This window comes from Seriola lalandi, unplaced genomic scaffold, assembly GCF_002814215.2.
Source record: "Seriola lalandi dorsalis isolate HSWRI2012SDOR001 ecotype SW California unplaced genomic scaffold, Sedor1 jcf7180002054974, whole genome shotgun sequence".
NCBI classification, from domain to species: Eukaryota; Metazoa; Chordata; class Actinopteri; order Carangiformes; family Carangidae; genus Seriola; species Seriola lalandi.
In genome coordinates, this window is record NW_019525524.1 from 321,065 (window position 1) to 347,747 (window position 26,683).

The following is a 26,683-nucleotide window of genomic DNA, read 5'->3' on the forward strand; positions in this document are numbered from 1 at the left end:
GAACAGAAATATATAAAAGAAAATCCTTGGTGTCGTCTATGTCCATGGGACAGTTGTGGAAATTAAAACAGTGACCTTCCAATAAAAAGGCCACCTGACTTCATATTGTGTCTGTCATCCTATGGTAGCAAACAGTGGAAAAAGCCAAGGATGCTTTAACATTCTTCATGTCCCCTTATAAACAAGAATATGCAAATCAAAATATCCCAACTCATGTTTCTGTGGGCCAAGCATTAAAAACTGAAACTCAATCAATGAGCACACACTGAGGTCAAATCAATCAGACTGAAGACACAGACATCAGTGCAGACCTGTGTTCCCCTTTAAAGCTGTGGTTTCTTTTCCTTCTGAACACCACTGAAACCAAACCTAATTCCAGACCTCTCCACTCCACCCATACAGGGTCCAGATCTCAGCATGGCAGAGTGCAGACTTACCACATATTCAAAGACCAGAGTCAGGGTTTCCTTGGTGTGGATGATGTCATGGAGGAGCACGATGTTGGCGTGCTTCAGGCCTTTCAGAAGAGATGCTGCAGGCACAGAACGGACACAGAATCAGAGATACTGAGATACCAGAGGACTTGCTATGATCAATGCTTTCACTATCTGCATCATTAGAATTATACACAGCCTCAACAAGCCTCACTACATACAGGGGAGAGAATGAGAAAATACAGGCTGGATTTCCTGCTGCAAGTTCTCACATTCATTTGTCAGCATGTTTATGATGTAACAGGCATTGTTAATAAGTAGAGCAGTGATATGATATCTTGGGAAGATGATCAAAATGCCTATTACTTAATTAGGGGAGATTACAGAGTGTTACTGAGGAGGCCGGGTGTGATCAGCACATTCTGGGACAGACTCTCTATGACTTTCACATGTGATTTGCTTCATCTGAGTCGCACCTTGAGTACAGTTAGGAGGGACTGTGCAAATAACACACACACATATGACATATCTGCTAGACTGTGGTTTACAACACAACTTTCTTTACAAAGAGAAAAATGCAATAAACCTTGTCAATGAAACTTGCATGTTTCTTACTTACTGTGTTTAGCTTTGACAAAGCAGAGAAAGGGTGAATGAGAGAGCGCAAGTGGGGCATAGAGGGGTTGAGCGAATTAATGCGCTATGCAAAGATCTTATAATGAAATAAAGTTTTATCCATTTGATATAGTAAATTATTTTCCGTTCATTATGAAACTGTGTTGTGACTAATCAGACTGTGACAGAGGATGTCAGTGGAGTAGGCGGTCCTTCAATGTGGCAAGGACAAATTTGCATTCAAACTGCTATAAAATGTGGACACATGTAGTCCAGACCACCTCTGAATGTGGTCTGAGCGATCGGATCTCAAATGCGTCCTCAATGCGTCTTGGGTGCATTCACACCTGTCTGTCCTGTCTCTGCCTTTTTGTGTGTGTGTGTGTGTGTGTGTGTGTGTGTGTGTGTGGGTGTGTTTGTAAATATAACAGAGATCTATGAGTCTCCTAACAAGCATCCAGCCTTGCTGGCCTGCTCGCAGCAGACTACAACACTCTTCTCAAGAGAGAGTGAACCAAGTCTTCTTTAGAATCAGCGCCTATGAAACAAGGTCAGCCAGCTGATTTTCCAAACAACAGGAGCCACGGCAGAGTTAGCGTGGAACAGCTGAGTTGTGAGAAGAAGATGAACAAAGGAGAAAACAGCGGAAGCCACACAGCCAGACAGGACTTTACTCACCAGGAAGCTGGATGCTTCAACAACACTGGAAAAGACCTCTTTGTTTTGTTCAAAGGACTGGGTAATGTTAACTGACTGGGCCTAGCCTCACCTAGCATAGCACAGCTAAGCAGCAGAAGTCTAAACCTTTGTCAATGTACATGTTGGTTAATGTTTGTTAACACACACACACACACACACCCAGGTGGTCTCAGCGGCCATTTTGAGTGGTTCCTTTGTTTACTGCTATCTTGTCTAGTCTTCTTTGTTCTGGTCATGTGGTCATAGCGACCATTTTGAATTGGCCATCTTGCCTTTCTCTGTGTCCCCACAGACACACACATGCGTGTGCCTCCATCACTCAGACTAGTTTCAGATTACATCTCTGTTTATCCAGTATCATATAAAATATTAATCATTTGTATTCAATGTTGTCATAACTGTGTGAAGTCTTGAGTTATGACTAAAACGTGTACTCTGATGTCACCGTGACTTTGACTTTGGACCACCAAAATATAATCAGTTTTTCCTTGACTCCTTGTGAACATTTTCACCAAATTTGAAGAAATTCCCTCAAGGTGTTACAGAGTAATTATGTTCACAAGGCCAGAACTGCATGTTTTGAAGTCACCATACCCTTGAACTTTGACCTTTGTCACCCAAAATCTAAGCAGTTCATTCATGAGTCCAATTGGATGTTTGTGCCAAATTTGAAGAAATTCCTTCACAGCATTATGGAGATATAGCATTCTGAAGGCCAAAACCACATTTTGTTAGGCCATCACACCTTTGACCTTTGACAGTTGACCACCAAAATCTATTCATTTCATCCTTGAGTCCTAGTGAATGTTTGTGCCAAATTTGGAGGAGTTCTGTCAAGTTACTGAGATATCGTGTCTACGAGAATAGGACATGTGTCCGTATGGATGGACGGACCACCTGAAAACAATATGCCTCTGACTATCGCCGGCATGGAGGCATAAGAATCCCCTTGTGATAATATTGCATATCGGTTTTTGGGCTGGATTATATCGAGATATTAAATTGTGGATATCGACCAAGCCTAGTTAAACATGATCTATACTTGAGGTTCTTTCCACTTATAAACCTCTTACCTTCTCTTATGGCTGTGAAGGGCGTTCCTTCCTCCTCTTGTAGACGAATCACCTTCAGAGCCACCAGCTTCCCATTCACCCTGACAACAGAACAGAGGACAAACAGAGTATGGAAATCTGGTGTTTTTGTGACATAATAAAAGAATCTATTAAAACCGATGAAGTTGAAATGAGGATGAAGTTAGAGTGAAGATTGTTTAGCCAATGAAATGTAATTTGGCAGCAGTGTAATGAGACCCGGGTACAAGGCCACGGGGTTACAGCTGAGTGAAGCTCACCAATCAAAGCTGTTGTAGTGAAGATAGTGAAGAGCAAAGCAAAAATAATATCATTACTGAGAAGAATACATTGTTTGGAGTTTCAAACATTTACAGTGTGTGAACTTCCTTTCCTGGTATTTAATTAGCAAAACCTGAGAGAGGAGCACAAATCCATAAAAACTATCGAATCAATGCATAAAAACATCCATGCTAAAGAAATTTCGTAAGTCGCAAACATGCAGTATAGAGAAAAATTATTATTATGCATCAAACTATATTCTGCAGCTGTTATTGCTTTTCCATTTAATTAATTTATTCTGGTCCAGCACAGCTCCTGTATAATGAAATGTAATATTCACTGCCTTCATGAGTGGGTCTTATGAACTTTAAAGTAGACAGAGCGTATTAGACAGTGATTTGATATGCACACACTACTTACTTGCTCTTTCCTTTGTATACTGTAGCATATGAACCTTCTCCCAGCTTCTCCAGCTTTTCATAGGAATCTGCTTTTCCAAACTTTGGGCTTGTGGGCTGAGGAGAAAGAAAAGAGAAATGAAAAAAGTAATATGAAAGGATGAATACAGGATTTCCCAGAAGACATTATATATTTTTGAGTGATATTAAAACCTTGAGACTTCTCACTGCATCATCAGGGAGGTGTAATATCAGCAAAGAAGAGGAGAGAGAGTTTCACAAAGTCAATTATTGTCAGCCCGTAACTTTTACAGACTTTTCACTGTCTCAGTTCACAGGTAAAAGAGGTGATAACTACAGCTCTGAGGAGATGAAGCCCCGGACTGAATCTGTTCTCACCCAACAGCTTTGAAAGTCTAAAACTTACTGAGGTTGATTTAGAAACATTTATAGGAAAAAGACTGCAGTAAACGTGCACTGGGTTGGTTACCTCCTTCAGTAAACTAGCTCACAAAGAAAGCAGACTATCTCTGGTCTTTGGCACTCTTTCCTTTGTTCAGGGGGTTTAAGACAAAAGACCATGCTCGCTTATTATTCAGTCAGGCTTCAGGGGTTACAAGTAGGCCCTACCAGGCTTGCTTTGTCTGACCACATGTTCAGGTCCAACACATTTATTTATTTCTGTATTTCTACATTTATTTATTTCTGTATATCTTTGTACGTATGTCAATTAGGTAGGCGGTCCTTTCTCAGTGTAAAGCCGGATTGGTGCTAAATGTATGATCGATCGGATAGATCTACTACTACTGCCTTGACTTGACTGGTTCACAAGAGGTATGTAATACTCATACATAGGTTCAGGTCTGGACCCAGACATTGTCCTATCTGCACCCGCACCTGTAAACTATGAATTGTTGATGATAATTAAATTTTGAGTGTTTCTATTTTAACCGTCACAGCTTTTCTAGCCTTTATGGCAATGGTCACATGACACTACTCTGCCAATCACTGCGACTGGAGTCAGTCAGTGAGATACACACACAGGAGAGGAGAAGAAAGAAGAAAGGATGTGTTAAAGCTGTTCGGCTGTTCAGATGTGTTGTGATTGTTTATTACAAAATTTATGGAAACTGTTAATATGTGAGTTAACAAAAAAGAAAAGGGGAAAATCAAGCTTTTTATGGTAATTTGACACTTTAAGATGTACATTTTTCGAAAAGCTCTTTGTCATGTTATTATTATGAGAAAAGAACATTTAAGCATTATCAGAGGAGTTACCTCTTTTAGACTTCTTTGAATTTTAATTGCCCCGTTACATCATTACACTGTATATGTTGACTAAATGCCCTATTGAGTTAGACCATCCTGTGATATTAGACTACTGTGTGTCAAAAAGGAAAAACAAATACTGCTCAATTATGAAAAAAATTACCAACATCCTATCGTGGAACTACAATCTGCATTTCCATGGCAACACTGACACAACTGTGGACTGCTTTCTCACCCATCAACCCAAACAGAGGTGACTGCCCAACAAATGCTGTATCAGCAGCACCATCATGTGATCTTCCTCCTGTTTTATGACTTTTTCTTTTCTCTTGGGGTTGAGGAGTCACACACTGGAACTATTTCCTGGCACTGTGACTGTGTGTAGCATCTGAAGTCTTTTTTGCCAGATTTGGTTTTGCCAGTGCTCACTGACCATATCTGACAACCAGCACTACAGTTAACTGTTTGTCAGGAAAGAATTCCAGCACGACTCCCCCTAAAACTGTTGCTTTATTACTAATGCTTTGCACTGAGCCAGGGTAGCTATTTAAAGTCATTTTCAGTTAATCAGCTCCCAGCTCTAGCTCTGTGCATAACACGCAGACATTTACATCAAGAAATGAAAAACATCTCTCTCATGGAAACAAAGCAAATCAGTGTAATCCCAAAAATACTAAACTTTCTAAGTGATTGCTGTGGGAGTGGAGCTGGGAATTGTAAATTTAAGGTCCAACCAGATTAGTAATGAACTCCACATTAACACACACATATGCAGAACACTAAAGTGTGTGACTATGGTTGTGTAAAGGTGTACTTACAGAACTAGGGCTGGAGTGACGGCGCAGTTTTGGCGACTCCTTGCCGGCAGATGAACTCTTGGCGTTGATGCAGGCATTGTTCTCAGAGTGGACCCTCTTCACCTGACTGGCTGGCCTCTCGAATGGGTCGAAGCCACTCTGCGTGCGCTGAACTCTCACTTTCTTGTCCTCAGGAATGGTGTCCAGGGGCTTGATGACTGAGTCTGTTCCCTGGCAGCTGCGTGTGGACATCTTTGTGACACATATCTGTAAAAGAAGGAAGAGGAGACAAAAGTGAGCATTAAAGAAGAAAAATCCATCTGCCAGTGATTAGCCAAAAACTGCCTGTGCCCCCATCTTCTATTTTTCATCTCACTGTCAGCCTGGGCCTCTTCCCTCTCTGCAGAGCCTTGCTGCTACCTCACTGCTAAGATGAGTCTTTTTATCTCTATATCTCTCCTCTCTGATCAAAACAGCTCCAGTCTCTGTCAGCTCCACTGCACACACACACACACACACACACACACACACACAGCCAGCTTTCCATACTGTACGTTCACACAATTCCACCTTATCTCTGACACACATCTACACATCCATACAATTGTGTACACATGCTGCTGATCGTCTCCTGCAAGCCCATCGGGCACACGTACATCCCTCTACACTCTCCATCTATTTTCCAGCACAAAGCACCTCACTAGCTGCTCTTCCACCATCGACTGTGTGTATTGAACACAAAGGACGCGGGCAGCATGACATGTTTTGCCACAGCTACCTTCAGATTAAATATTTAGGATTAGGCTACCCCGCAGGAAGGACTTCTAATTACTCTAATAAACAAGCAGGGGTCATGTTGCAACTCGCCAGCCTGTTCTTTAACTTGGGCCAGGTTTCATTGGACTCATTTTCCCACAACACAAACTCACATCACTGTGGCACTAATTTTAGGTCAAACAAAAGGCCTGAGTTTTGGGTTTTTAATAGGAAGTTCCTTGAAGTGAAACTGGGGCTGAAGCTCATCTACTCTTACTTCCTCACTGAAAAAATCTGGATCAGATCAGAGTATCAAGATGGTTAGCGTTAGAGGAAACATCAGAGGGACTCATGGGGGAACAATTGGCGACTAGTAGATGAACAAGAACGGTTAGCGTAGTTAGCATCTTTTATTTGTTTATGTTGTTTAGCACCACACAGGCACACTTAGCAGATTTTCTTCTTTGACAAAGGGAAACCTGAATGAAAATGGAGCTTTTGCCCCTGAGGCACATCATGCCTTTTCCCTACACAGTGTTCAGAGATATTAAACGAGTTGTGTTGATGTTGAAAACCTGTGGAGGCCTAGTTTTTTTCCACTAAGAAAATTGATCAGGAATCTTTGAGGGAATCAATAAAAAATCTGACCAATAATTAGAATCGATAATGGCTTTGATATCAATAACATTTTATCAACATGAAGAATGCATGGTTATCATAAACATGAGTCTCATCCATATCCTCAGAGGATGTCCTCAGTGACAGCAGCTGTAATGTAGAGCAGCACCTATGGCAACAAAAATGCATACCATCATTTAGGACCTATCACACTATCAGGCATCAGTACTCATCTCTGGACGATACTAAGGTCATCAGAGTTCTTCAACACTATGAACTCAGTCTGATGTACTGGCAGAACAGGAAACTATTCTTTTCTGAAATGATGGTACCACATTTTAAAAAAATAACCAATGACAACACTGGTTTGGTTTCGAGCAACAACACAACAGCTGCAAAATTTGTGGGTCACTAGTGGACATGGTCAGCAGCAGCGGTGGGATGTAATGAAGTACCATCATTGATTTTATTGTTTTAACACGTGTTTGTAATTCTCCGTTATACATGCCTTGCAAATGACACTTTGCCTCTTCTCCGTGTCTTTTATTGCTTTGCCTTGTTTCAATGTGTGTACAGCAGTTGGTATAGCACTGTGCTATATAAATAAAGTTATCATTATAAAAGTTATGTTATTATTATTATTATTAATATTAATTCCAGTAATTACTTTTTTAATTACTTTATATTAATCTACAACATTGACTAAGGCAGGTACTAGTTAGTCTGCTGAATTGTATTTTACATAAAAGCAACATTATCAGCTTTTAAAATATGACACATTGTTAAAGTAAATGGTCAGAATTAGCCCCAGATTGACCAACTACAACGTTAAAATGCTACTTACATGTTAATGCACAGCAACGATGATTTATTGTAATAACATGACTCTGACAGGAGTAATTCTGCACTCTTTTGATTATGTAAGTGTATTTTTGCTGATAACACCGCTGTAATTTTACTTAAAATTTAAAATAAGGAAAAGTAATGTATGTTAAATTATATCTTATACCATGGTATTGCAGCTCTCAGCCTACTTCCTCCAGCACTGGACAGAACATGAGAGTGGTGTAAGCTGTAAATGATTTAACTTAGCCTAATGGTGTGGATGGATGTCTTGCTCAAAGTGTTTCCTAAAAAGTGCACTGCCTGTGACATGACTGAAGATTTCTCTTTTTTGTGAATGATAGTATCAGTTTTATTAAGTGGAAAATAATTATATAAGTTTGTTTTGGTCTTGTGTTCTTTGCTCCAGCCTCCGTGCTCCATTTGGAACGTGACACCTCTGTACGCTTCATTGTTGCTCTTTATTTTGGTTATAAAACCCACCTGTACCTGGTTACAGTTTCCTGTTTGCATGCACACAGAGGTCATCTCCATAACATACTCAACATATTCATTGCAGTGCAGCCATTCAATACAGCAACAATCAGCACGCTCTCAAACCATCCATCATCTTCATTAGAGCTGGAGAAACAACATCTTACTACTGCTCGTGACTGACAGCTCCAAGTCAAACTAGAAAAGGCAGCTCAAGTTCCCAAGAAACGTTGTGACTACTTGGCTCCGCCCAGATATATGGTGTTAAAATCAGAGTCTTTGAAGCAAGTCTCACTGGAACTTACTGTCCCCTGGGAAGACTGGACAGAAGAGGCCAACAAGCAGAAAAGGGCTAAACACGTTCTGGAGCAAAGGCTGGAGAGCGCACTGCAAGCCAGTCGAAGTTGGGTGTCAGGGCTTTGCTTGCCATTCACTACAGCAAACACTCAAACTCCTTCGAGTAAAAGGACTGCAGTGCAGAAAAATCACCAAGAACATTTTGGAGGCTGCTGAAAGGGCCCTCGAGAGGGAGGATCCATGGATTAGTGGGCCACATGGACACTGGGTGAGGGTGTCTGATGATTAATGACCCGAAACACCCAAAAAACAGGTTCATCACTGAAAACATGTCCAAGTAGCACCAGAAGGTGTATTATATTAGATTAATAAACCATTCTATGTACATAAATCACTCCAAATCTCGACATCTACAATTTCGAATTTTCAACTTAATGTTGTACAGAAGTTAATTCCCTGGAGGATGAATCCTTATAACTTCCTCTCTAGTGCCACCATGAGATTGACATTTGTGGTTTTGGTAAAATATCTCAAATGTGTTATTAGCATAAGACCCAAACAATCTTTTAATAATGCTACGGTATGTAAGAAGAGCAATCTTTAGTGTTGTGAGAGTCCTATAACAGCTGTTCAGGGTGCAGTTGGAAATTCTCCAGGGGACAGTTCCAGTTCTTAGTTCTTAATGATAGAAAACCTGGATTCATGAAACAAATTCATTATCGAATCTTACATTCACAATCTCTCTTACATCGTCCATTTTACCTCTTTCTGACACTGCAGCATCGTTAAAAGAAAAAAAGAGTAAAGCTATTAAAAAAAGTTAGTGATCATCACCGACCTGTGTGTTGATAAACTTCACCAAAGTCAATGAAACAACCACAAAATACAATATTTGCTGCAAGGTAAAACAGAGGACAAGCCTATTGCTCAAATATTTTTCTAGTGTCCGTCATGTTAAATTAAATACTTGTGGCATTTTTAAAGGAGCTATTAAGTTTTGGTATTGCTTACATAGCTAGCATTATGTAACCCATGGTTATCCACCGGCACTGTTTAGCCAACACTGGACAGCTGGAAATTCATAAATATCCGGGTTAGGCCAGGTGACTTCCTTTTGACCTCTCATTGGTGCTGGCTGGTTAGCGCGCATAACAACTGTATAAGCAGAGCTGAACACACTATATTTTTAGTGCCACGGGTGCTCAGCTCGGGCGGAGAAAACCCCGGTAATATATACATCAAAACGTGCGTCTTGATCCCGAAAGAGGTGCTATAACTTTTGGTGTTAAAATTCAAATTTTTCCCAAAGGTATTCCCAAAATACTGGGAATAAATAATGCTTTAGGAATGCATTGGAATTTTCTTTAAAAACCCACAAAATTTCACCTTTTTTCTACAAAATTTAACCTTTTTTCTGAGTCACCCAGCTCTCTCATACCTGCACGTAGAAATGTGATTCAAACTATAAAACGGAGGAAAACTTCTGCTCTCTCCAAAACACATCAACTGTTTTTACATAACATGTAAACTTTTCAAACTGTGAGCACTCAAAGGAGGAGTGGAAATCACTTTTTCTTCAAAGTTAGAGTGACAGCGTCAGTTGGCTAGAGTGCGTGAAGCAGGAAAAAATAACTTTTATTTCTATTTTTAACTCGAACTCACGGCCAAACCGTAAAAAGGAAACAAATAATTCTTTCTCAAAATGTAGAGATAGTTGTTGGGATTCATAAAATGTAACTTTGACAGGCAGAGTCTGCACAAAATTTAAACGGGGCTGCCGAGTCCAGCAGCAATACCTGTCTCACTCTCATTGACACCTAATGTAATCGTCTTTTTTTTTCAAAAGAATCTCACTCTGTCTTCGCACTGAGCTTACTCACTCATTTTAAGGAATATCTGAATAAAATAGAGACTGAAAGAAACTTCTGGCCTCAGTGTCTGTCACGGGGTTTTCGGTTTTTGAAAAAAAGTAACGGTTTTCTCATAATTTGCAATTGTTTGAAGCCATGTAGAAGCCAAATTCTGGGCAGATTTTCACATTGCCATGGCAACGGCAGCTCTTGACCTGTGTGCGTGCGTGCGTGCGCCTAGCAACCAGATAACCAACTCTCCAAGCTCCTCTAGCTTTAGATTAGCCGCATGTTAGGTCTTAAATTACATTTAGTTAAGTCTTAAATATGTAAGTCCATTTACTGCTTCCTTCGTTGCTTTTTTTTTGTTTTGTTAAAAGAGTGAATGAAGTTGTGACGGTCTCCGCTGAGACAGAGGAGAGGAGAAGCTACTAGCCCTCTCTCGCTGTCACTTCTAGTGGCGTTGCTCTCCTCCCCAGTAATGTTTTGATGACATTAATGACAATAATGACATTGTTTTATATCAGAGTCTTTTATATCAAGACATTTCTCAAAACCAGAATATAATCAGGGTGACTTTTGAACACTGGAAATAAATCATGTACTCATCCTGGCAGTAGCCCCCGTGGCACTCAAAATTTCCCTGGAATTTTCTAGTTTTCTTCTACTGTCCCGTCTCGACGTGTATTTCAATAACCTTTCTACGTTCAGTGATGAGTTACTGTATATATGTACAATGTTGTGGATTGTCTCTTAAATTGTGCCTGCTAGCATAACCATTAGCATTAACACGATGCGGTGAAATTACTTATAGTCCCGCTAGCAGTCTGTCTAATGTGTGTCTAGTGTAATACTGTGCTATGCCTCCTCATGGTGTGGAAAGAGTGAATGAATTTGATCAATTGCTGCTGTTTTGTGGGGGATTGATTTGGTTATCAATACAAGCCTCTGTTTGAGATAAGCTGTGAAACAGGGTGATTAACAGCCTTATACAAATGCACAGATGAGAATTAGTGTGGTTTGTTCGAAGAGTAGAGAGGACGTGTGTTGAAATAGTGGTGTACCAGATCAAAAGTGATAAAGTTGTTAAAATTTGCCTTGAGAGTTAGAGGCATAGTTGTCAAAAAGAAGTAAAGCCAGCACAGTGCTTGTGGCTACCTCCTGGTAGACCCTGTAATGTTTCAGCTGGATGCTGAGGTGCTCCAGAGTAGAAAGGGTCAGAACGGACGATTGGCTGAATTTATGAGAATACAAAGATATTGCATGCACTGCTGAGGGGCTGCAATGAGATATTGAATGTGCCGCTGAGGGATAGCGGCACTAGCCAGAGAGTATTTATAGTCCGTGTTAATACTGCTAAAAATAGATACATAAGTAGTTGTGTAAAAAGCAAAAGTTTGTTGTTAACTGTACATATCCTTAGGCAGACCAATACTGATGAATGAGGGAGATAGTAGTGGTGAAGATGTGTCTTTTTTAGAACATTATGAGAATGGAGATGTAGAGACACGAGGAATGAAAACACATTTCTGTTTAGAGCAAACTTACAGAGATGAGGAGGGCTTGGAGCATTGGCAAGATGAACAGCTAATCAATCAAAAGCTGCCGCATATCACAAAATTTTTTAGTGCAAGGGGAATTTTCTGAAGTACAGTGGAAGGAGGTGGTGCGCGGTAATAAGCACTGGGAGTGCCAGAAGGATTTGGCATAGTAGTTCATACGTGTGCACAGGTCTAGCTATTATTATTATTATTATTTTTACTATTATTATTATTATTAATATAACAATTTCAGAAAGCTGTGATTTTCAGTTTGTTTCAGTTTAAAATATTTCAATATAAAAAGTGTAAGTTTCTAAACAAAGCCACAGAGTAAAGAACACTCCTGACCATGGATGATGGGAAGACCTACTTTACTCACTGGTTTGTGGCAGCACGTGGACGCCCCGCTACATCAAGCTTACCCCTGTTACCAGGATGATGACGCCCCACCAAGACAGGAAAATCTCAGCACGGATGCAATTACACCATTCCTATTCTGGTTAAAGGACAGCCCCTTTAATCACCACACCCCCTCCACCAATGCACACATGAACACATAAACAAACTGTGATAAACTGCATTGTTTTCCTATCTATAATTCATTCTGTGCTGCTGCAATGACCCCACTGCCCCACAGGGATCACTTCAGATTTATCTTATCTTAGAGTTGTCATACAAATGGCTAAGGAAAAGGTATGCAGTATCACAGTGTGCAGGCCCAGGCTAATGCAACTATCTCCAGAGAAGTAGTTACTGATGACATAGCTTGAATGATGACACAACAGAGGCCATAAAGCCTACTTATGTGCTCTGTTGACCCAAAGCTATCAGCTGTGTTAACTTGGCCACATTCAGGGCTCACCCACTGGGTGAACACATTTCCATTTCACAGAGACAAAGTGGGGCCAAAAGCCTACCTGGCCTCATCGTTCTGGGCTCAAGATCTCACCAGAGGAGAGACTGTAAAAAACACCTCATCCTCCTCTCTATCAAACAACACTGTCTGGAGAACACAAGTTTTTGTTTCTGTGTTTTTCAATGGCAGATAAAACTGCGTGTGTGTGTGTGTCTGCGCTAAAAATAGCTGAAGCCTCCTCAAAGACAGCAGTGTTTTGTGCGACGCCTTGGTCAGACCCTTTTGAGAGAGATTTGAACTGTACATGGATGAATATGAACGAATGATGGTCTGATACAAGAATGACTCAGTTTAACAGAAGAAAGTCTGACTGAGGGTTAAGGTCACATTTCAGAATATGGTGACATTTCAGTAGGAGTCACATCTGGTTCAGCTCTGACCACTGATATATGCAGTTGAAAACAAAGGTAACACATGTTAAGTAGTGATAATTGAATCTGATGTGGTGCAGGTCAACATTATCATTCATTTGGAGTTGCATTTGAAAAGAATACTGGACAAATATGAGTCCAACAATTACACTACTTTCGGCTCTGTTTTCGTCTCTGCTCTATAGTTATATTTAAATGCTCCACTTTGATCACCAGCTAGTTTCTAACTTTGCTGATGCCTGGCAAGAAGCATATAGTGTGTCACTGAAAGTAGCTGCCTGTTCCTGCTAGAAAGCGCTGATGAGACATGTGAGACTGAATCAAAACAATAAAGTAGCAGCCTGTAAAACCAAGACAATTCAATGAAAGTAGCTAAGATGTGGAGCTGCAGAGTCAGTCGATAATTCTCTTTGGGTTTGTTTACATGCTCTTTTGTTCAGTTTTCACTCATAAAGAAAAATTGAAAACTTGGTCTGAAGCTCATCTACTCTTACTTCCTCATTAAGAAATCTGCATTCCTTGTGCCCCACCCACCACCCATCACCTGCTTGCTCCAGGTTGGTATAAAAAGGACGCTTGCCACCACTGACTGATAAATCATGTGCAGCATTTCACTGCAGATGTCAAAGGACCTGAGCCTCCTGAGGAAAAAGTGCTAGCTCTGCCCCTTCTGATAGATTGCATCCATATAAAGGGACCAGTCCAGTTTACTGGACCTAGGTTACCTAGGTATTCTTAAGTGTGCACCACCTCAGTGTCCTTCCCTTAAATGTTGACTGGCTGAAGGGTTGACCTCTAAAAGTCGATGACCATTTCCTTGGTCTTGGAGGTGTTCAGAAGGAGACAGTTCTTGTGGCTCCATTCACTGAAGGCCATTATCAGATCCCTGTACTCCTCTTCCTGCCTGTCCTGATACAGACTACAATAGCTGTGTCATCGGAGTATTTCTGGATGTGGCAGGAGATGTATTTAAAGTCCACTGTATACGGGGTGAACAGGAATGGAGACCCAGTTACCCAGCCTGAAGTACTGTGGTCGTCTTGTCTAGGAATCCACAATCCAGGACATGAAGCAAACATCCACCCCCCTCCCTTCCAGCTTGTCCCTTCCAACATAATCCTCCTGTAACCACCTGGCTCATCCAAGCAAGAATGGGCCTGGTGGAGTATGTAAAGGACAGTATCATCAACTCCAATATGTTCCTTGTAGGTCTCATGCATGTTAAACCTGTGGCCTGAGAAGGTAGAGAAGCAGCCGCTCTAGGGTATTCGTGATGTGTCATGTGAGGTCCACCAGTCTGTAGTCATTTATCTTAGCCGGTCGACCTACTTTAGGTACTGGAACAAGACATGATGTTTTCCACAGGACTGGGACTCTCCCTGTTTGTAGACTTAAGTTGAAGCTCTTATGGAGAGGCTCAGCCAGCTAGGCTGCACAGTCCCTTAACAGCCTCGGACACACACCATCCAGGCCTGTAGCCTTCCAGGACGTACCCTCTCTAGCTCCACCCTCACCTCCTCTGCTGTAAAGAACAGGAAACTTGACCTCAGTGTGGAGGGAGTTGCAGTTGCAATGCCAAGTTGTGAAGGAGATACCGCAGGAGAAACTGCAGCTGAAGCAGTGGGAAATGTGACTCCAACATTATATTCCAATCTGTGCACTCAAAAGAGAGACGCACCAGCCTCCGGGGTCCAGTTCCTGAATGAGGGGTGGTTGCAGCCTGCCTCAGTACACAGGGCTTGTAGGAAGGCTGAAGAGAAAATAGATTATGATCTGATCTGCCAAGTGGTGGTAGAGCTGAAGCAGTGTAGGCCTCCTAACGCTTGCATACCCAAGGTCAAGTGTCTTATTTTCCCTTATGGCACAGTCAACATACTGAGCGAAGCCAGTGAGGTGAGAGTGACATGGTTAAAATCCCCCGATATTGCAATGAATGGATCAGGGTGCTGGGTCTGCACTCCCGCAACAGTCTCATGAATGACGTCACATGCGGTTGCAGGCTCCGCTTATGGTTTAATGTCAACAACAATGACAACAATGTGAGAGTACTCATACATAGTAGGGTCTAATACCAATTACCAACAGTTCAATGTCCGGACAGCAGATCTTCTTCTTCACTGATATGACTAGGGCGACACCCGAATGTTCACAAGCAGAACCAGTCCTCCGCCTTTATTCTTTCCACTTGCATACGCAATGTTACTGTACGATCTAGCAGCGTCTACGTATATGTCTATGGTTTTAGGCGCAAGTGTATTTGCTATTAAAACAACGTGGGCACTGGATAGGAAAATGACAACTGCGTCGGTCTGAAACTAGCAAAGTCACTTGCGTTAGCAATGCTTTGTGCCGCTTTGTGCCACTTTGTGCCGCTTTGCGCCGGGTGTAAGATAGGCCCGTAATCTCCTTACCATGTCTTTTGTCTGCCCTGGGGTATCCCTCAGGACATGCCGGCAACACCTCAACCCAGGAGGTGAGCGGGAGGCATCCTACACATATGCCCGACTGACTCACTTTTTTAAAAGAGATTAATTTGTTTGGCAATTTGCTTTTATTTAATAGTTGATAGTTAACAATTGCCTTCATTTAATAGTTAACAGTGTGGAGGCAGACAGGAAACATAGGGACAAAGCGCTCCCTTCAACTGGCTCTTCCAATATGGAGGAGCAGTGGCATGATGTCATTGCAAATAGGCATAACATTGGGCATAACCACAAGTGGCGTAACCATAAGAATTGCAACCTACAGACGGATACTTTTTGACGCTTCAGTCCATCTCCCGGCTGTCCACTGACTGGTCAAGTTGTTGAGAAAGAAGGGTCAAGACGGCATTGTTAGCCGAACCCTGATGAGAGCAAAGTGTGTATATCAAAGTGGTAAGAAACTCTGTTAAGCAAAGGAGTAAATCACTGAAAAGGTAATGTGTATGTGTTAATTCATATTTTATTCTTACAAATAAAAACAGAGAACACCATCACGAATGCCAACATGAATGCCATTCCTGTCTGAACACTGAGACCAGAGGCCATTTTCCAAGCTAATGTGCTAATTCACTTCACTGGTAAGTTGAATCAGCTTCTAGCTTGTTGTTAACGTCCGTTAGCTGGGATGTTAATTTTCGCTATGTTAAGTTCCATTGACTTATGCTAAAAACCTTAGCAATAAAACTCTGCTAGCTTAGATGCTAACAAGTGCTATGTAAAATCCCATTTGCTAAAAACAGAAATTTAAGTGGATATGTTCAGGCACACTGGTATTAAAGAGACTGTTCTTAATTGTATTTTGATGCATTTATTTCAGTGCACAGAGATTTCAGATCATTTTAAAGGTGCATCATTGACCAAATTTATACCGTTAATTGTGTTCTAGCACTCATATCTTTTACTGTATGAGGATTTGAGGATATTCTAAAGGTTTATGTTGTTATTTCTGTTTTATATGTTTGAAATTGTGATTTTGAAACTTAAGTGAACTGTTTATGTTGTACAAAAGAAGTGTGTAACTTGATATGTAATAAGCTTTATCCTATGATCGTAAATGCTCATAAAATTTGCATAAAGGTAATTTTTATCTTGACCTTATTCTTAGGTCAGGTTTTTTTTAAGTTGGATGGATTCTCCAAACAAGCTGAGACTGTGGAGGAGATCTCAGAGCTATTGGAGAAGATTTGAGAGACGTTTCCAGAGGGAACCTTTTCCCGTACTGGATGGCGAGCCCAGCCCACATGATACCAAACCTGTGATACTGAGCCTGATGCCTGCAATAAGGAGGCAGTGAGCTAAAGAATCCTCAAGTATTCCATGCCTACTTCAAGTGCAGTAGGATTGAACTGTACACACACATACAGCTCTGGAAACAGCTAACATATAGCGAGAACTCTTACAGACATTTCAGGACCAGGGTCTTTTTGTTTTATTTTTTTTTAATGTTCACACAGTTTGGTTTTCCATTTGGGGAATGTGAACAAATATATATTGTAACTTCAATTTACCTTTTTACCTGCTTACTGTTTAATATAAGCAGTCAAACTCCGTGTCATGTGACTCTAGTTTCTATTACCCCTATTATCTTGGAGTCGTTCCTAAATTCTTCTCAATCGGGTCCAATCTTTACAGTTACTATTATTATTATTTTCTTGTACTGTACTTAGTGCTAATATACATACTGGTTACATAAGCATATACTATTATATTCTTGACGTAATTAGTTACAAATTTTCCAATTAGATTAGGTGTTAATTTGTAATTGCATAGAAGACCATTCCCTTACTTTGAAGCTGATGGAGAGAGTGTTGTTTGTCTGAAGGCTGGTGAATCAGTAGAGAAATTAATTTTGACAGATTTCAAACTGAGTTCTGTTCTACTGTGATCTGCTGTGTAATCGTGAAACTAGAGGCTGTTGCTTTATTCTGTGATGATCACAAACTGGACCATGACTCTGCAGGTTTCAGCCACCATTTTATGTATTTATCACTGTGTCACTGCTTTTAAAGCCTTACAGATTGTTCTCATGTGTATCTGCGCCTCTCATTCCAAACAGTTCAAACTCAGAGACCAGAACCAAACAGCCTCTTTGTTAAGAAACATTAGGTTTCTGAGGTCCAGCAGAGTGTTTGGAGGAGGGAATGTTCTGGCCAGTTAGTTCCTCTGCCAGACCATCTACTTCCTGATTAGCACACTACCTTTGATTAAGATGCTGGAAAATAGAAAACCCAGGCATATAAATGACTAAATTTTCTGGCTTTCCAGTAGTCCTGGACTCCACCCCACCGACCATCAGCCTCTACCTTGGCTCATCTTCAACACCACTGTTATGTCAGGCTGTGAAACCTATAGGAGCTCAGCACCATAGTGAAAACACTTCACTAAGTAGAGGAACTTTTCCCTTGGTTGTAATGCAGAAGTGCTGGTGGCAGGTTTCTCACTCTGTCTCCCATAAGACAGGTCCCACTCTGAGGATCCATTACAGCTTCTCAAGACACCATTAAGCTGGAAAAGCATCAAAATGAGTTCTCATTACTTAAGTCCAATTTGATGCTGTGTTTCCTTTAAAGCTTTAAAACACTGGTAGGAAACAAATTCAGCATTCCTGCTTTTCCTTTAGAGTGTCGTCCACTTACTACTTTAGTGGTCCAGCAAGAGAAACATATGATTTTATTTGCCATTTGCCACAATAGATTCTCATTTGCTAATTTTAAACAATTAAAGAAATGTTAGCTTATTAACAGATTTTTCATATCACATGAAACTGTACTTTGTAATTCATATTCATACACATTTATATATGATTAAAGGCGGAGTCCAGTGATCTAGTGCTGCAACTCCATAAGGTTTAAGCAACGAGTCCTCCAACCTGAACAACCACGTCTCGTTTTTTCCAACCCTCTGATACGATCCACAGGTGTGTCCTGAAATAGTACACCTGCAGTGCCAGGCATACTGGACCTTGGTTGTCATAGTTACAATAATACCAACAACAACAACTGCTGCTCCCATTGGAATTGAAAATAGCTCTCTCGTGTCATATTCATCCACCACAACCTACTCCTGATGTGGACTCTTCTCTCTTTATACTACATCACCGCACTTTTCCCTTTGCTCCTGTCATAATGACTACGACCATTAGATGTCACCTAACAACAAAATGTAACTATGGGTCATAATAACCTGCTGCACAGGTGACCTGTGGGCTCGTTTTTTACAGCACAGTCTCAGTTCAGCGACTCTTTGGAGCAAGATCACCAGGCTGAGATCCTGACTTTTAGTCCCTAACGTGGATTAAACTTTAAAAATACTGTGTCCTCCATTGTCAGTATAAGTTAATAGCATTTTTTGTTAGACCTTCCGTTCTGGGTAACTGCTGCTAGTGGTGTTGGAAGAAAAGTCAAGGGATTCATCAGAAGGGTTCATCCTCTGAGGCCCATAAATCTCTGTACAAAATCTAAACACAATCCACCCAATTGGTGTTGAGATATTTCAGTCTGGACCAAAGTGGTGGACCGACTGACAGTACTATCCCTACAGCAATGACACAAACATAGCAAATAATTACAACATGTTTTGACAGTCATTAGTTTGTAGTGCACACAGTGTTCCTGTAAAACAGACATTTAAATATTGTTTTCTTGTGTCATATGTTGAGATGTTTCATAACAATGAGGCCACCAAGTCCACATGAAATCAGCGTAACAATGTGGCATTAACTAAGCAAACACCTTAATCTCATAGCCACTTGATATGAATTACACCATGTGCCCCTCACTCTGTCTCTGGGGAATTGCATCTGAATTGTGTCTGCTGTCAGAGGCCTGTATGCAGGTCTTGCACTGGTCACACGCTCTCAGTCCTGACCTCCTGCCCTGAGCACAGGTAGCACACTGAGTTTATTTGATGCACAGGTATTGGTAGTAACCTCAAAATAAAATGAGCAAAGGAAGGTGGTTCAAATACAGAGCAAGGCAACCTCTGATTCTAACTAAGTGTCTGCCCTAATCCTAACATTGATAGCATACACAAGTTTTTGCAGCCACAGGATTTGTGACCATTGCGAACAAGGAGTGACGCTCACTACCGCAAAGACTGTCCACGATTTCCCACACCATCAGAAAGTACCACCCCCAGAGCAGGGACTGTTTCGGCTCTAGAGGCTATTAAGTATTAAGACTAAAGTCAGTTCCTCGTTCCTCCGGTCTAAATGCAGGTAAGGGTCTACAGCTCATGAAATGGTTCCTGGGATCCTTGAACAGTTTTTGCAGTACAAATGGGTTTATTGAGAGTCACAAGTCAAAAAGGTTGGGAATCATTGGTTTCAATACAGATGTGACCTGATAACTGTCAAAACTCCTCCTTACCTGCATGAACAACTATTAACGCTAGGTGTTCTAGATATAATTCGAAACATTATTCCTCACCTGAATGGCCCAATTTTGCTCTAGAAGGTGATTTTAATGGTATTTAGCCAGTCAAGAATATGAATTGTAAGACAGCACCATGAAATTCCTTCCAGGTGAAACTGTTTCAAAGTCTGCACTCTTATTCCCATCTGTACTGTTTTTCATGTCAAGCCTAGAAAGACAAATGACACAGTCCTGTCGTCCAGTGTTGTCAACAGGTACATGGTTGCCTGTGAACGTAGTTGAACAACACTTTGCACAACCATTCTCCTTTGAAGTACACTGAACTCTTGAGGCTAAAAACTATGAATTATCTATTGTACAGCCTACTGTCCCACACAAATGCTGACTGAGCCTTTTCCAGGCCATAATGTTAACCACCTCAAAACATGATAATGTGCCTATAGGGCCAAATAAAGAAAGATAATCAGTCTCAACACAGAGGAAGATAACACTGCTTATTGAAGCATCCTTGGATTTGACGCTCAGGCAAAACCAGCCTTTGTTGGTCACTATTCTAGACTTGGCCCTGTATCCTGACAACACTTATCCTTTCTCAAACACATGACATCTTGATACTCCACTCCTCCTGTTTCAGCTCTCCTTCCTCTTTTCTTCCACTCTATTTTTTCCAAACAGCTTGGCCTGCTGTTTTCCCAAGGAGCTGCATATGGCCCTGCAGAAAGCTTCGCTACACATACGAAACACTGCCACGGATGGCAAATGGCCTGTTCCCTTCTCTCTCTCTCTCTGCCTCGTCCTCCCCACAGTGCCCACATTCCATCCCTCCGGGCTCAGAGAAGATGAGCGTATTGAAAAATTGCCCGGAGTGGGACGACATATTGTAGAGTGAGCAGAAATGCAGCAGAGCATCCCACCCAGTAGACCAGTAAACATCAGCACCCATTTCACCACCACAAAGGAAATGCTACCTATTAGCACTGAGATGGTAGTAGTGGTGGTGGAGGGGTGGGGGTGGGGAATGGGGCTGACACTGCTGACGTTGTTTCAGGCAGGAGGCACTGAGACTTAGTAGCAAAAACTGCAGAAAAAACACACACAGACACACACACACACACACACACACACACACACACACACATACTGCCTTCTCCCTTTTCCCGCTACTTCCTTCCTATCCCCAGAGTCTCTCGTAACCATCTTCCCTGTTGAGATACACTGAGACTCAGGTGGGCCAGCCACTTTCAAGCTGTCATGCTAGCATGAGACATATGCCGACATGTCTGCGCATCTGCACATCGCCTTGTATAGTATTACGTGTGTGGTGTGTCTGGGGAATACTATTCATGCTCAACCACACACACACACACACACACACACACACACCACACACACACACACACACACACACACACACACACCAATGCAGCCGAAGCAAGAGAAAACGGGTGTGTGTCTGTGTGTGTGTGTGTGTGTGTTTGGGGGGGGGGGTTACAAGGGATGCAGGACAAAATAAGCACCATCTCAGTCTTCCTCTTACCTTCCAGGAGGAAACGGCTCACCTGGATGTCTCTGAAGAGCGGACAGAACGCATTCAGGCCAACCTCTCTCCCTGAAAACCAGCTCAAAACATCTCCCTCCCTCTCTCTTTCTCACTCTCTCTCTTCCCTCTCTTCCGCTCCACTCACAAGCTGGAAATGATGAGATTGTACTATAAGCAAGGGGGGAGTGAAATCCGAGGCAGTGGAGGGTATTAGGAACTGTGTTGTTTCTGCCCAACAGTCCTGACAGACTGTGAGCTCATGGCCTCTATGAGACGGATTGTCCTCAAGAGGGGGGGTTAAGATGGGTGCGATTCCGCAGATGGGAGAGAAAAAAGTCTGCCTGTGAGGACATCTTGAAAGCCTATAGGACCCCCACTTGGCTAAAATGGTACAGCCCAGAGGAGTTTACGGAAGCAAGCAGTGTCTGCAGCAGCATCGGCAGCAGCGGCAGCTAGCAGCTGAGGCTACAGTGATGCAACCATGGCATGAATGTATGTGAATCTGAGCTGAGCTAAGCTAACTGAAGATGAGCTGCATTACATGAAATGTGAAAACCTTACCCAAAAGGTTCACTGTAGCTGTAAAAGAAAACACAAAATAACATAACAGAAATACATCCACACATGTATTAAACCCTTCTCATAATCTAAAACCTCACTTTAGAATAATTTCATGTTCTTGATCAGTAAAAATGTGTTTTTCCAAATATGGCAAAAGCTCCCTTGCAGCACCTCTTTGCCAGCATGCTTACGAGTCGAGCAGCTCCAAGAGAAATATTCAATATACCTGCACAATTTCATTTACAGCATACAGCCTAGAATAGAAAGACCCAGACCCAGTATCACAAATATTCCAACACAAAAAAAATTAGAAACATTGCCTTAATGGGAGGTCTCACTGCACAATATTCTGTCACAAACTACAGTATGTACTAAAACTTTATAATAGCAATGCATTGGCCATTAGTACTTTATGTGACACACAAAATCTCATTAACGCCTCCAACACAATGGTTACACTTTCTCAAATTCTTCATTGAAGGTGCATAAATCCTGGTTTACAAATCACAAATTTAGAAACTCATACACTCACATTTTTGCTACAGTTGGCTGCAGTGAATGTGGTGCAAAACACATTCACACACCCGTATCAAATACTGTGCAGTCATGGACAGAATTTGCACATCTGCAAACCAGAATGTGAATTCATGCAATGAGAGTTGCACATCTGTAAAATATTTTCTCATGAATACTTTTTTTCTAACTATAACTGCTTGAATCTTCTACTACAAGTCTGAAATGGCAAATTCTACACACTCTGACTTTTGCACCAAATGTCTCTGTGAAATGTGGAGCAAAAGTGGGCTTGAGGTGTATGAATTTGTGATTTGTAAAACAAGATTTGCGCATCTGCAATGAAGAATTTGAGACGGTGTAACTGTTGTGTTTTGTTTGTGTGCAATTCCTTGATCATCTTTTCTCCGTTACTTCAAATTTACTGATACACGTGTGACTATTTTATATAACTATTAATTCCACTGTCACAGGTGCTCAGTTGTTTTGTGCCAAAACTACCTTCATATAAATCAAGCCTTAAGGTTACATCTGTAACTTTGTGATGTCACAACAAAGCCTCCAGCGTCCTCAGCCACGCCCCAATCCCCGCCCACCATGGAACAAGTAGAGGAATCTGGGATGAACAATCACCTTTACGGATTGTATTTGGGCTGCAAGCTATTCCATCTCTCAAAGTCAGCCTAAGGAACATTATTAGCTTCAAACAGAGATCTGAAGGAGTGGGTGATGTGTATTCCCAAATATTCTAAACCATCTTTAGAAAGAGGAAAAGACAAACACTCCTGCTAGATCTGTTGGGCCAAGTTGTACTGGGAAAGCATTTACTCTTTTGGAGGTTTAGTTTATAGTCAGTGTTGTATGTAAGTGGCATGGCTCCTTTAAGATTGACCGAGTGCATGAGGTGTGAGTGGTTGAGTGGTTGTGGTACACGAAGATGAAGCTGGCGACCAGGAACGGAGCTTAAGTTAGGAGTAGCTGTGAAGTTACAGGGCAAGGTGTACACAGTTTAGCTGTTTGTCACAGAAATAAAACCTGCACTCTTCAGAATCGAGCTGGGCTTCTGTGTTCTTGCTTGCCAGAGTGTGTTGCCTCTGCACCACTATCAAGCCATTCACCCAGATGCCCGATCCCCACTCCAGCCATTGACTGTAAAGACTCTGCTGGGTGTTGGGCCTGGTGATGTTCCTGTCGCTGGGGAGGCTCACATTCCAGTCCAAATCAACAACCAACAAGTAAATGTGCATTTCCTGGTTGCCGACATTGCCAGCAGTGAGGTCCTCCTAAGTCATCCGTTCCTCACTCAAGCTCAAGCTCACCTTGATTTTGGAAACCATCGCATTGTGCTGTTTGGTGAGGAGGTGCCATATTTCTACACCCTAAGCAAACCGAAGACATATGCAGTGAGAGTACCCTAACTGTGGTATTACAGGCTGGACAGGAGTATGTGGTAAGAGGCAACGCCCACATTAAAGGACACATCAACAAGGAAGTCATGCTAAGTCCCACCAAAGGTTTTGTTGAAAAACACAAAGTGCTGGTTGCTTGTGCCCTGGTGGAAACCCAGCCCTTTAAAGCTGTGCCCCTCTGCGTCTTTGACCCTGGAACTACTCCTGTACAAGAAGGGAGCCATCATAGGGTTCCTCCAGCCTGCAGAAGTCCTGCAGCCTTCCACTACCTCAACCAAGCAGGAGCAGTCAGAGCACCCCGCTGTCCTGCAAGAGCTCTACAAACAGAGTGCAGCCGAGCTCAACAGAGAGGAGCAACTCCAGCTAGCTCAGCTGCTGAGCACCTACAGCAGTGTATTCTCAACTGGGCCCAGCGACCTGGGCCGCATGAACTTGGTGCAGTATGACATCGTGACTTGCCCAGGTGCCGCAGTTAAGCAGCTGCCACGCCAGATGGTGTGGGAGAAGTAACAGGATGCCAACCAGCAGATACAGCAGAGCCTGGAGGCTGCAAAGCCCCTCCCGTCATCGTGGGAGTGTCAGTGACCAAGCTGTGCAGTGTGAGTCAACCAGGCAACGCAGAGTCGAGTGTGGGTAGAGAGACACCTGACCCAGACAATGGTGAGTCCAGTGGGGGTAGACAAAACACTACACACCAACACAGACAATTTAAAAACCAGTGAGAAATTTTTTGTGGCTAATACCAATGATGCACTATTTAGCGGCTGGTCCTTGGAGGAACAAGCTGCAACAAGCCAGAAGGCCAACCTAGACATTGCACCAATCAGGGCATCCATGGAGGCCAGCGGAGAGTGGCCTTCATGGATCACAGTCTCCCCACACAGCCCAGGTACATAGACTTATTGGAGCCAGTGGAGGCAGCTCTACCTTCAAGATGGAATACTAGTCAGGCGGTTCTACTGCCTGAATGACACCCACTTCTACCCACAAGTTGTGTTACCATGTGCCTTCTGGCCTGATGTCATGAGGCAGATGCATGAAGAGCCGGTTGGTGGACATTTTGGCGTGGAGTGCACTGTGGCATGGCCTCAAACCCGTAGTACTGGTACCGGATGAGAGAGGATGTTGCCCTCTGGCGTCGCACCTGCACCAGCTGTGCGTCCAAAGTCAGACCCCTTAAGATGCCACAAGCTCCCATGGGAACTTGTTAGAGTGGGAATCCCCACGGAGCGCGTCACTCTGGATATCATGGGTCCACAGAATGAGACTAAGCGTAAAAACTACTACGTGCTTGTGATACAGGACTATTTCACAAAATGGGTGGAAGCCTTCCCCCTACCAAATGAAAAGGCAGTAACTGTGGCTGAAGTGCTTGCCTCAGAGTGGGTGTGTTGCTATGGAGCATCACAGACATTGCATAGTGACTGAGGCCGGAGCTTTGACTCCTAAGTGTTCCAAAAAATGTGCTGTTTGATGTTGACAAGACACACATCACACCTTTCCGACCACAGTCTGATGGCCATGCAGAAAGATTCAATGCCACCCTGCACGGGGATTGGGACCTTATGATTCCGTATGCTGCCACGGCCTACACAGTGACAACCCCCCTGTAAGAGCGGTCAGTAAATCAACGCGCATTCACTCTTTCGTAGTGTCACAATAATATTTTCTTTTATTGCATACCAGCAACAGCAAAATAAATAAAGATCATCTTAAACAGAAAACTCGCTTTATGTCAAAATGCAGTTGAAAAATAGTTTGCCCTTCCACTCTCTAGCCAAACACACCTCTCACCTGTGCTCAAGTGACGTCTACTTATAGAGTTAACACCCCCTGACATCATCATTGCATCATCATAATCACTTTAGCAATATCACATCAACATAAACAGCAGTATCTCATCATGATTTGATATGTCGGTGACAGCATGATTATAAATGACTCACATGAATATGATAAATATGATATGGTATAGGTAGGTAAAACACAAATTAGTGTATTGGCTTCAACACTCCGGCCCCTAATTGACCGGTATAGGGCAATTCATACATTCATACAATGAAGCATACACTCAAGAGTCCTTTGTGGCAATATTCATGATTGTCCATAGAATTTCAAAAATAAGTAAAAACAAAATGATAATAATAATCCAGTTAATTCCAATAGTCCATTTGTAAAATAAGTTCATAAAAAATTCAACCAAAAAGATCAACGCAGATCCTCGTTTGAAAAAGAGAAAAAAAGAGAGAGAAAAGGTTCAACTAAAGCCCTTTCAGGGGTCAAAATATATATAAAAAAAAAGGTATAGGTCAGACATGTCTCCTCAGACCATGTCTTGTAGAAGGCACAGCTTAGTAATAGGCCTTTCCAAGGTGCCATTTTGTGTCCTGATCTTGACCCAACGTACATGTCCTTTTTTGTCAGGGAAGATTTCTGTGATTCTGCCCATGGGCCAGGAGTTGCGTGGTGAGCTTTCATCGATAATCAGCACTATGTCTCCATGTTTTAGATTCTTTTTAACCTTATTCCATTTCTGCCTCTCTTGTAACAATGGGAGGTACTCTCGTGTCCAGC

The 26,683-nt window shown here is 42.1% G+C and overlaps 1 protein-coding gene across 2 annotated transcripts in view; it reads right to left on the reverse strand.

Annotated features, from left to right (window-relative positions):
- cdk14 (cyclin dependent kinase 14) overlaps positions 1-21,764 on the reverse strand; it is a 186,633-nt gene extending 164,869 nt beyond the window's left edge. Inside the window, exons 1-5 of one of the 2 annotated variants that reach the window (XM_023396252.2) lie at positions 21,624-21,764; positions 5,586-5,831; positions 3,521-3,615; positions 2,822-2,901; positions 438-532 (exon numbers count right to left, since the gene is read on the reverse strand). In XM_023396252.2, the coding sequence (XP_023252020.1) occupies positions 438-532; positions 2,822-2,901; positions 3,521-3,615; positions 5,586-5,816 (501 nt within the window). In that variant the 5' untranslated portion in view covers positions 5,817-5,831; positions 21,624-21,764. The remainder of the gene's footprint in view (positions 1-437; positions 533-2,821; positions 2,902-3,520; positions 3,616-5,585; positions 5,832-21,623) is intronic. The other variant, XM_023396253.2, reaches the window with a different exon arrangement.
- Positions 21,765-26,683: the final 4,919 nt, after the last annotated feature.